Here is a 10,510-nt window from a genome sequence, read left to right on the forward strand (position 1 = left end):
AATCCGATTATCACTGAAATTCTTCAAAGGCATTTAGAAGCTGGTGAGGTATACAAGACACTATTATGGATGACCACTTCTTTAATTCTTTTAACACGACGTTTCCAGGCTAATTCTTGCCCCTTCGTCGGGTGGATCAAGTTAGTGACGAAGGGGCAAGAATTAGCCTTGAAACGTCGTGTTAAAAGAATTAAAGAAGTGGTCATCCATAATAGTGTCTTGTATTACGATTATCACTGTGTTCTAGTTAATACTAGTTATTTAGAATGTTTAACGGCTATGTCCAGAGGATATCTTCCAAGTTCAGGTAAATAGCATTTCTTAGGAAGTTTAAACTTTATTCTCTGTCATTACAAATTCTGCTTTTTCATGTCTCCATTATTTATACATGTATGAGAGAGAAAGGACATGTCACCACAATGAATTTTATTTGGAAGACGATGCTATTACATGTGAACTTATCTACAATCAGCGATTTCAGTTTTACATTGATTTAATGAAACGAAGTTTGATGTTTTTTGCTACCGCCATCCACTCTTTCCAATGAAGATATATGCAAATTTTTATTATAGTGTGATCCGTCATCTTTGATATATACCGTTAAAAAAGTAGGGAATATTCCATTTTACGAGCATACAACAATGCATTTATGTGAGAAAAAGTATAGTTTCCGTTTAAATATAAGCATTTATGTGATGATTAATATGCATTTAGAGACTTAAGTCTTCTTGCATGAGCGCAGGACATTTACATTGTATGCCGGACATCCCTTAGGACAGAGCCTTCCACACAGGGGTTAGACCGATATTAATGTTTTGTCCCCTCTACTTCCATATATACGTATAACGTACGACCACCCATACTTCCTATTGCTAAAAAAAAGAACCCTCAGAACATTATTCGAATGAAATAGTTATATTTAAAAACAGGAAATGTCTTTGCTCCAGTGACTATTTGGTAATGCGGTGTAGATGCATAACAGCTGAGGGCTTCTCAATCAACAGTATTGGAGATAGTCGCCACGAAAGCAACATATGTACCACCAGTATTCATCACTGACCTTGTCGGCAGAGGAGCCGATTGCTCCATCATCATGTTTCGTTCGACTGTCGTGGTCCGTGGCATTTTGCGACAGTCGACAGTCGGAAGACTGCGCACATTACCGATAAGATGTATATGTACAAAGCTCGCACACCAGCACTTTGCAAGGTATACAGGATCAACATGCACAGGTTTAGTGCATGCACATGCCAGTGTCAACTGTCAGTTCACAAGTACACCTACGTTAATCAATATTGCAATTTCTGTCCCTTTTCACAAATGTTATATGCATGGTATGATATGGTCCCATATTGTTTCATAATGGCATCGCGCCCGAGGGGTATGAAATTACACATTGAATGTAGTGAATATGCCACTGAAGTTACTTCTTGACTGTAACCTACCACAAAAGTTTTTAACGTCTCTGTTTTGGTAAAATACGAAATATGACGTCGGTAACCTACTCTTTCCGTTGATATCAATCATTAAGCTTCTAAGATACATGATTTAGAACAAACATACTTTCACAATGTAACTCTTATCATTGCACTCCATTGTTATAACTCATTGCCTTTAGAGTGATTGCAATCTTAATGGACCCTCCTGCATTATGATACAATACGAACGGTCACGATGAATTCAGGTATTTGGAGAGGCAGGGACCATGGGCTATTTTGTACATGAGAATAAAGTATGGCCCATTAAAAGTTTGAAGTTTACTATTGATACAAGGGCAGTGGTCCATCCTAAATTCAGAAAATAGCTGATAATCCTGAAAACGACCCATTGTCAAAGTTCTCTGTCACAGTCCCTGTGAATGATAGAGCGTCATGATGTGATCAACTGGCTGTCTTGGTATCACATATGCTAAAGGTTAATTTATCAATATCACATGGACAGTAAAACTGTCACATTACAAAATGTTTCATCTAGAATGGCACATTTGGATCCATCACAGATTTTCTAAGATCACAAGACTGTTATCAGTTAAGCATATTGCTTTGCAGTGAGTGGAAAAGGGTTTCATTTGGTTTGTTGTTTTTTCTTGCTCTTAATTTGTAAGAGAAGGAAAGCTGTGTTACATGAAATGTAATATTTATTTGTCCATTCTAGGTCCACTCCATTGAAATCTGTAGGTCATCGAAGCACCTTCAGGTCATGGCAGTCAAGTCGTCTCTACAGTTCAGGTAACATTTAAATGCATAATTTACATGAGAGCAAACTCCAGGTTAGAATAGTTCCGCAGCTTAATGGGTTGTCAGTCACGATGATTCATTGTCTCATGTCCCCTGCCATGATATTGCTGGAATGTTTGCTAAAAGCAGCATATAACTATACTCACTCAATACATAATCTGTCCAATCTGTATGAATTGGAGTATCTAAGGAACTGTTGAGTAGATTCTTTCCATATCTGATTCCTAGGTTCATCACAGTTTAAGAAATGTGCCAGTCATGTTTGGTGACCTTGACCTACATTTGAAGGTCTCAAGGGAACTTTGACATATTACAATTCTCAACAATATATCTCAAATACCATTCATTGGATTTTCTCCATATTCATCACCAAGCTTTATCTATGGAAGGTGCCTGGATTCAGTCGGGATTGGGTGACCTTCACATAATTTTCATGGTCGTGGTGACACTTTGAAGATTTTAGCATATTGACCTGCATATTAAGCTTGTCAGCTAAATACCTCAAGAACCATGTTTGGATTTTCTTCATGTTTGACACAAAACTTCATCAAAGGAGGACGCAGGGCCCAGTTGATTTTGCAGACCTTCACATAATTTTCAAGGTCACAGCGACACTTTGAAAATTTCGGCATGTTAAATTGCACGTTAAGCATGTCAGCAAGATATCTAACTAACGGTTCACTGGATTTTCTTCATATATATAATAGACTTTCAGCACTTCTCTTTATTACTATTTTGGCATGTTTCATACTCCGGAACATTCACGTCAAGGTCAAAGTGATTCTTGAAAATATTTGTGTGTTAGAACAACTACATGGCAAGATACCAAGAGAAGGTGACCGGTAATGTTTTTGTTGACATTTACCTTTATCTCAAACTACGACCTTCACTTCATTGATGATTTGATAATTTGCTGGTATTTTGTTACCTCAGTGATGATGCTTGTTGTAGTTGTTATTGCTCACATTATAGTGGAAGCATTTATTTCAGGACCTATTATTCACAGCCCACTGTGATAGAGGGTGAATATGGCTAGTTGCCATGCTGAACAAACTCTCATCTGTTAGGCGCCCAGTTCGTTTCCTTTCTTCATAAATGTCATGCTTAATGGAATCTCTGTTTGTTGCCCCAGATCTGCCAGACTGTTACAAGATAGTGTTGCCTGCCTTATCCCCAACTATGGAGACTGGGACCATCATCAACTGGCAGAAGAAGGAGGGGGACAAGGTGTCTGATGGGGACCTCCTGGCTGAGATTGAGACTGACAAGGCCACCATGGGATTCGAGTCGGTTGAGGAGGGTTACCTTGCAAAGATCATCATGCCTGCTGGCTCAAAGGATGTGCCTATTGGAAAGGTCTGTTTTAAGAAGAAAACCATGTTTATTTACATACAACTGAATAGCCATTTTGCATTATACATTTAGTTCAGAAATACAGCTACTATTGTTATTGAAATAGGAAGGATATAAGTGGAGTGATATATATGATTTATGCATCAATTTTCAACATGCTAATCTTGATGGTTGTGTACTTTTTCAGTTGGTGTGTATCATTGTGACTGAAGAATCTGATGTAGCAGCATTCAAAGACTACACCCCCCAGCCTGGTGATGACCAGCCTGCAGGGGGAGCCAAGGCTGCCCCACCCCCAGCAGCTGCAGCTCCACCACCACCAGCACCAGCACCCACACCTGCTGCAGCAGCCCCTCCCCCTCCAGTAGCTCCTGCCCCAGTTGCTGCAGCCGCCCCAGCAGCTGTCCCTAGCCCGGGGGGTAGAGTATTTGCAAGCCCTTATGCCAAGACATTAGCAGCTGAGAAGGGGGTCAATCTTGGTGTGAGTAAACCGTGGCAGCCTTTGTTTGTTGTTCAAATATAAAATTTTTCGAATATAAAATAAATAAAACTTTATGGTATGTGATAACTGTATTGTATATAGTTGATATTTTACAATGGAAACCGGCAGCTGTCGAATCCGGGCAGTTGTCAGCTTTGGCATGAAACCTCTGTCTAATCCATGGCCAGTTCATTTATCATCATTTAAAAGCTCTGCAATCCGACAGCTGTCCATTCAGGATCTAGGCATGAGACGAGCTGCCCGAATATGTTTTTGTATTGTAATCAGCAGTGTCTAATTTACGTTGTGGCAAGGAGTTGGTCAGTTGGTTTATTGTCAACAGTTAATCCTTCCAAGATATTGCTGGAATATTGCTAAAGTGGCATAAACCTAAACTCAATCACACACTGATAGAAAACAAGTCTTATTGGTTGTTCTTATAATCTTGCAGTAGCACCATAATGTGGTCATTTATGGGAGTGTGTTTTTGTAGATGGTCAGTGGAAGTGGCCCAGATGGTCAGGTTCGAGCCAAGGACGTGTTGTCTTTCACACCAAGTGCCGCGCCAGTGGCCGCCCCGGCAGTTCCTGGGGCAACCTTCACAGACATCCCGCTCTCAAATGTCAGACAGGTATGTCAGCAGAGATGATGGATTCATCATGCTTTAATACTGAAGGAGGGTCGTTGAGGGATCCAGATGTTAAGTTCTAAATTGTGTGTGTGCATTGAAGTTGTTGCTTGTAATATTACAAGTTATGTTGTATTTTAGGAGGTGTGTGATTTGACATGGTCTTTTGGTGAGACATTTTGGAGGATGACAGTCTACAACTTTGGCTGCTATATATTCAGTATATTAAAGTTACAGTAAACATGACGTCAACTTCTGAAAACGATAATTATCTTAACAAATGGAAACTATTATCATGACTCAAGGAAAGTAATTTTGTGTTTTGTTGCGTGTCTTTAGGTACTGGGATTATGTCGAATACAGTGAAGACTGTCACAGCTGTAGATATATTAACATGGATTTATTTTTGATGCTTCCTGAAGTTTGATTCAACTTCTGTATATTTTCTTAATTTCAGGTTATTGCAAAGAGATTGACCCAGTCGAAACAGACCATCCCTCACTACTATCTTACAATAGATGTCAATGTTGACCGAGTGCTCAGGTAGGGAATATTTGCTGTGGTTAAGTATACTGATAGTATGTTGTGTAGTACAAGTCTTATGCAAATTACACTCGTTTTAATCATCATTGTGTATTCATGTATCTGTGGCTGATCTGTCATCGGTTCCCAGTTGTGCAGATCGATGCTCATGCTGTTAATCAGTGGATTGTCTGGTCCAGACTCGATTATTTACAGACCGCCACCACATAGCTGGAATATTGCTGAGTGTGGCGTAAAACTAAACTCATTCACTCTCTCATTAATTTAAATGACAGTTCAATACAATCAGTGGTCTATGAAAAACCATAAAATTGAAATGTTCAAGTACGTATTTTTGACATATGACAGGTTCTTCCCCTGCACTACTAATCTTGAACAGAGAGATATTCATGCTTTCCCACATCCCTCAACATGTGATATCGGTCATGTATCAATCTTGTTTTCTAACGTTACTGACTACAACAGTGATAGTTTAGGAAATGTGTTCTGAGTGTGTTGAAACAACATTTGTACCAATCTATTAGTTGATCATGTATGTTTGTTATTTCAGTTTACGCAGAGATTTCAATGAATCTCTTGCCAAGCAGAATGTGAAACTGTCCGTGAATGACTTCATCATCAAAGCTTCAGCTCTTGCTTGTCAGAAGGTTCCTGAGGCCAACTCTTCATGGCAAGACACATTCATTAGGCAGTAAGTCAAAATATGAGCTTGTCATATAACTGTGCTATTTGACTGATAGTGAAATCCCTGCCCCACAGGATGCCAGTGTTATGACAGTATTATGTAAGTGTTAACCTGATGATATATAGAACATATTGTACGAGTGCCCATGTCGTACTATTTTTACGACATGAATGCCTAAATGTTGGTATTTCCCGAGCAAGAGCGAGTGATATATCGATATTTAGGTACTAGTGTCATAAACATAGTATGTGATGGGCTCGAATATAGTGTTCTGTTTCTTACCAAAGTCATCAAATTGAGGGAAATGAACTCAAATCTACTATCAAACGCAGGCTGGCTACCCGTCATCGCTGGCTACATCGTCATGTAGAATGCATCGTCACAGAAGAAACATGATATCATAGCATTGTTATGACGTCGTGTCACAATGTCAAAGTGATATTTTGCACTAGGGCATTGTATGTAAAATGTGAACCCTGGTATGTTCGCCCTGGTAGGTAATAAAGTGAAATCCTCCCCTCCTAGTGTTATCCTACTAGTAAGGTATCTCATGGTTTCTGAAGTATCTTGATACATGGAAAAACAATTTAAAGTCTTAACGTGTTAACTTGACTGTAGGCATTATAATCTCAACACAGTTGTTGAAGACAGGATTCTGACAAAGTGAGCAGTTTGATTGGATGTTTAGAGTTTTTTGTTGACTGTAAAGTGACTGTGATTACACGATGCCATTTAGAATAAATATGACATATGTTGCATGTAAAGTGACTGCTATTTCAGATACAATTCGGTTGATGTGAACATAGCAGTAGCAACAGACAATGGCTTGATAACACCCATTGTGTTTAGAGCTGATGTCAAGGTGAGAGTTCATATATGTTGTTCATTGTTTCAAAACTCAAGTAAATCACAAGCATGAACAAGTATTCTCTCTGCTGTTCAAGGGACATTCAGTCTCTGATCCTACTAGTCAGTAATTTTAAACTGTTAATGATGCATGCAGTACTTTTCTTGTGTTCCCGTGTCATGGGCTTTGTGTTGTTACAGTGTGTCACATGAGTGTTGATGTTATTGCAGGGTTTAACACAGATTTGTCAGGATGTGGCCGTGTTGGCAGCTAAGGCGAGAGAGGGACGGCTTCAGCCACAGGAGTTTCAGGTATACAGTCACAGAGTGGCCAGTTGACCCTTTCAGCAAGTGACCTCAGTGTTGTGCTGAAAACTTCCATATCTGACACAGGGACAACGATAGTTGTAGTGATAAGATCACTCTGGATATGGCCCTGTATAGCAGATTCACGTTGCTCCCATAGCATGCAGATGTGAAACATCCATGTGTGGGTATGGAAAGACTTACTTACTATGTATAGGGTTCAGGAAGTCACTTGTGTTTGGTAGGAGTGTATGGATGTCAAAAGTTTCCTCTTGGGAACTAATGGTTCATCTTTAAGTCAGCCTTCTCAAATCTGTATCTTGTTTAGCTTGTAAATTTGTCTCCTTACCAAAGTTTTAAATGAAATGGATAAGGGAGATAAATCTTGGTGCCTCCCTGGCACATTCATGCTCGCTGATGCAAGATTAATAATTCAGTGTTGCTGCAGGTATTCTGTCCATGTGAAAATGCAAAGAGTAGCAGTGAGTTTGAAACTTAGTTTTTCTTTTCTTTCTTGGTGAAATATTTTAACTAGTGGTAGATTTACTGATATTATTTAGATTGTTAGTTGTCATATATTGCGTAACTGAAGGTTAAATGTCTTCCATTGCAGGGTGGTACGTTCACAATATCAAACTTAGGCATGTTCGGCATTAAACACTTTTCTGCTGTCATCAACCCTCCCCAGGTACGTCACTGGCGTTGCATGTCACACAGGTGTATGACAAAGGTCGTACGTGTATGATATCTGTCACAGAAGTGATCGGTTATAGCAGCATCTTCTCAATCTATTGATTCACAAGATAAATATATCAATTATCCGGTGGTGGTCATCTTTTCCCATTCTCCCTTACAATTAACAAATACTTCCAGTGGAATGATTGTGTAAAACAAAAAGTTTGACATCGATCAGAACCTCTGTATTCTAATTCAGTGGAATGAACAAACATTATGACTTAATGATATTTGTACAGATATCTCAGTTGTTAGAAGTGGCCTATTAATGATTATTGATACATGCTAAAGATGTGATGGAACGCTAAACATTCCATGCATTTGTCGTTTCAGGCTTGTATATTAGCAGTTGGTGGAGCTGACAAAAGATTGATTGTGGATGAAAACTCAGACCAGGGGTAAGTACTGACTTTTTTTATCCAGAGTCCCTTTCTGCAATATTGGTAGTTATGGTGATAACCTTTTTGAAAGAATACATGCATAACAAGTTAGCGCTGAATAGATTACATGGTTAATTCTTTCATATGGTACTGAACTCGTAAATTTTCAGGTATATTGTCAGAAAAATGTGGAAGAAGATGTGGCTTAAGTCATATCATCAGATACAGAATGTTGAAATAGATGTATATACTATTAACTACTGGCAAACAAGGCAAGTTGAGCACCGACCTGACAAATTACTTGATTATCATGTGTGAGTGCTGCCCACTGGCGCTTGCCTCTCTGAGCGTAGGGTACCCAGGTTGTCGGTGATCATGTGTAGTAAGCACATGGCCAGTCTTAGCAAGTTCCAGGTCTCACGAGCAAGGCATGTGTGCAGCTATGTGCAGATTCAATTGCATTGTCATACACTGCACATGCAGTAGCCCACATCTGCCTTACCTGCTCAAACCAAATGGGTTTGCTCACTGTATTGCACTGCCTAGTGTTAGTAAACGTCTTCGATGCACTGGTCCAACTTATCCTTGTTTGCCAGTAGTTATGTCTGTTGCAGGTCAGAGGCCTGGGATAACAACAGAGTTGAATAATGTGAAGTAAAATTATTTATGTGTTTGTGATGTATTTCAGCTATCGATCAGCCAACATGATGTCTGTAACTTTAAGCTGTGACCATCGTGTCGTGGATGGTGCAGTGGGAGCCCAGTGGTTGGCAGAGTTTCGTAAGCTGCTGGAACGCCCGGAGAACATGCTGTTATAGCACAACACAGACGTAGAGATCTGAACAAATTGTCAAAGTGCTAAGTCGAAGAGAAACCAGCTGGCTCAAAAAGTGGTTGGATGCTTAATCCTGAGCTCAGTGCATTTAATAACAGTGAACACCTGGAAAATGCTAGTTTATTTATTTTTAATCATTAACAAGGCCACATTCTAGGTAAAATCGTGATGCCATGTACAGTAGCAGCTATTTGGCTATGTGAAAGAGTCGAGGCAATGTAAACCAAGGCATATGACACCAAGTCACTTATAAGACTCACAGACCGTAGTATTTCAGATCTGTGGTAATTATATATCTCAGCTTCTCTAATTTGGTAAACCAGTCAGCTGTCATAGCTGTGTAAAGTCACTGTGACCAATACAAGAATATATTAGAATGTAATTAAGAATGTATTAGACTTCACTGTCAGCGTCCACCACTATCTGGAGCAAGCTGTGGTTGTCGGAGATGTTTTCATGTTACCTGAGGTATAGATACAATGGATGGAGCACTCCACTGGGATAGATGTACACCTTGTTACTGTTGTTTGTTACTGCTTTATGTCCTCTATATGCTTGTTATTAACAACCCATTTGAATCTGGTGTGTACAATATTATTTCCCTCTCTGTTTTGCTTCATATAAAGTCTGAAGGAAATTATGCAACTTTTTGTGTGCTTTCTTTTTTCTTTCCCAGTGATTTGTAGAACAGTGGATAGACATCTTTATTACAGACCTAAGAAATATACATTGTCCCCGTGAACCCTCAATACTCGACGCAAGAAAGTGGCACTACTTAGCAGCCGACACTTGTATAATGAAACTACTTACTGAACTACAGATTACTAATACCATCTACAAAAAAATGTGGTCTGTGCTTACCAACCTTATTAAATCAGATCATTTACTGGGATCTGTTAAAATGTTACTCCAAGTGCTTGGGATCACTTATCTCTCTATAAAAACTGTTGAACATCAATGATGAAATACTCAGAAAAGTGCATTTAATTTAAATGAGTTGTGTATGAATTATAGTCTTTTTCATACAGGGCAGTTCAAAAATGAATATGTATCTGTTGTTGCAGGGGCTTGTTTCTGTTGTATTCTGGAATGGCTGTTTAGTTTAAGAATGTAGGGCTGAGACTAGGAGTGCTCCAGGATGTAGGATACAGGTGTTAAGTAATGTAACTGGACAGCATGTGGGATCCCGCACTGTCCACTACAGTACACTGGGTTATGTAAAATGATGTGAGATTTAATTATGTGTACATTTAAATCGGAATTAAAATGTTTTAAATATTGAAGTGTAGTGTTATATCTGAGTATTGTCTTCAGGGACTCAAAGCAAAGCAGCATTCAGCAGTACTCCAGCTGTATTGTAGCTGTAAGGAATTGAGTCTAGACTGGACAATTCTGTTATCAACAGCATGAGCATCAATCAACTCTATTGGCATGCGATGACATGTCTCAATCAGTGAGATTAGTTTTGCGCCACATTCTGC

At 39.2% G+C, this 10,510-nt stretch overlaps 1 protein-coding gene across 1 annotated transcript; it reads left to right on the forward strand.

Annotated features, from left to right (window-relative positions):
- Nucleotides 1-1,018: 1,018 nt before the first annotated feature.
- LOC137277654 (dihydrolipoyllysine-residue acetyltransferase component of pyruvate dehydrogenase complex-like) lies at nt 1,019-10,307 on the forward strand. The gene is made up of 12 exons (XM_067809493.1): nt 1,019-1,209; nt 2,155-2,228; nt 3,370-3,593; nt 3,778-4,071; nt 4,565-4,702; nt 5,157-5,242; nt 5,793-5,933; nt 6,708-6,789; nt 7,005-7,085; nt 7,693-7,767; nt 8,148-8,212; nt 8,883-10,307. The coding sequence occupies exons 1-12, from the start codon at nt 1,094-1,096 to the stop codon at nt 9,010-9,012; spliced, it is 1,506 nt and encodes a 501-aa protein (XP_067665594.1). The 5' UTR covers nt 1,019-1,093; the 3' UTR covers nt 9,013-10,307.
- Nucleotides 10,308-10,510: the final 203 nt, after the last annotated feature.

This window comes from Haliotis asinina, chromosome 3 (genome assembly GCF_037392515.1).
Source record: "Haliotis asinina isolate JCU_RB_2024 chromosome 3, JCU_Hal_asi_v2, whole genome shotgun sequence".
Classification (NCBI taxonomy): domain Eukaryota; kingdom Metazoa; phylum Mollusca; class Gastropoda; order Lepetellida; family Haliotidae; genus Haliotis; species Haliotis asinina.

Coding starts and splice junctions, on each gene's coding strand:
- LOC137277654 (XM_067809493.1), top strand. CDS start 1,094: ATGTTTCGTTCGACTGTCGTGGTCCGTGGCATTTTGCGACAGTCGACA. Junction 5,934..6,707: donor CAAGACACATTCATTAGGCA/GTAAGTCAAAAT, acceptor CTGCTATTTCAG/ATACAATTCGGTTGATGTGA. Junction 8,213..8,882: donor GATGAAAACTCAGACCAGGG/GTAAGTACTGAC, acceptor GATGTATTTCAG/CTATCGATCAGCCAACATGA.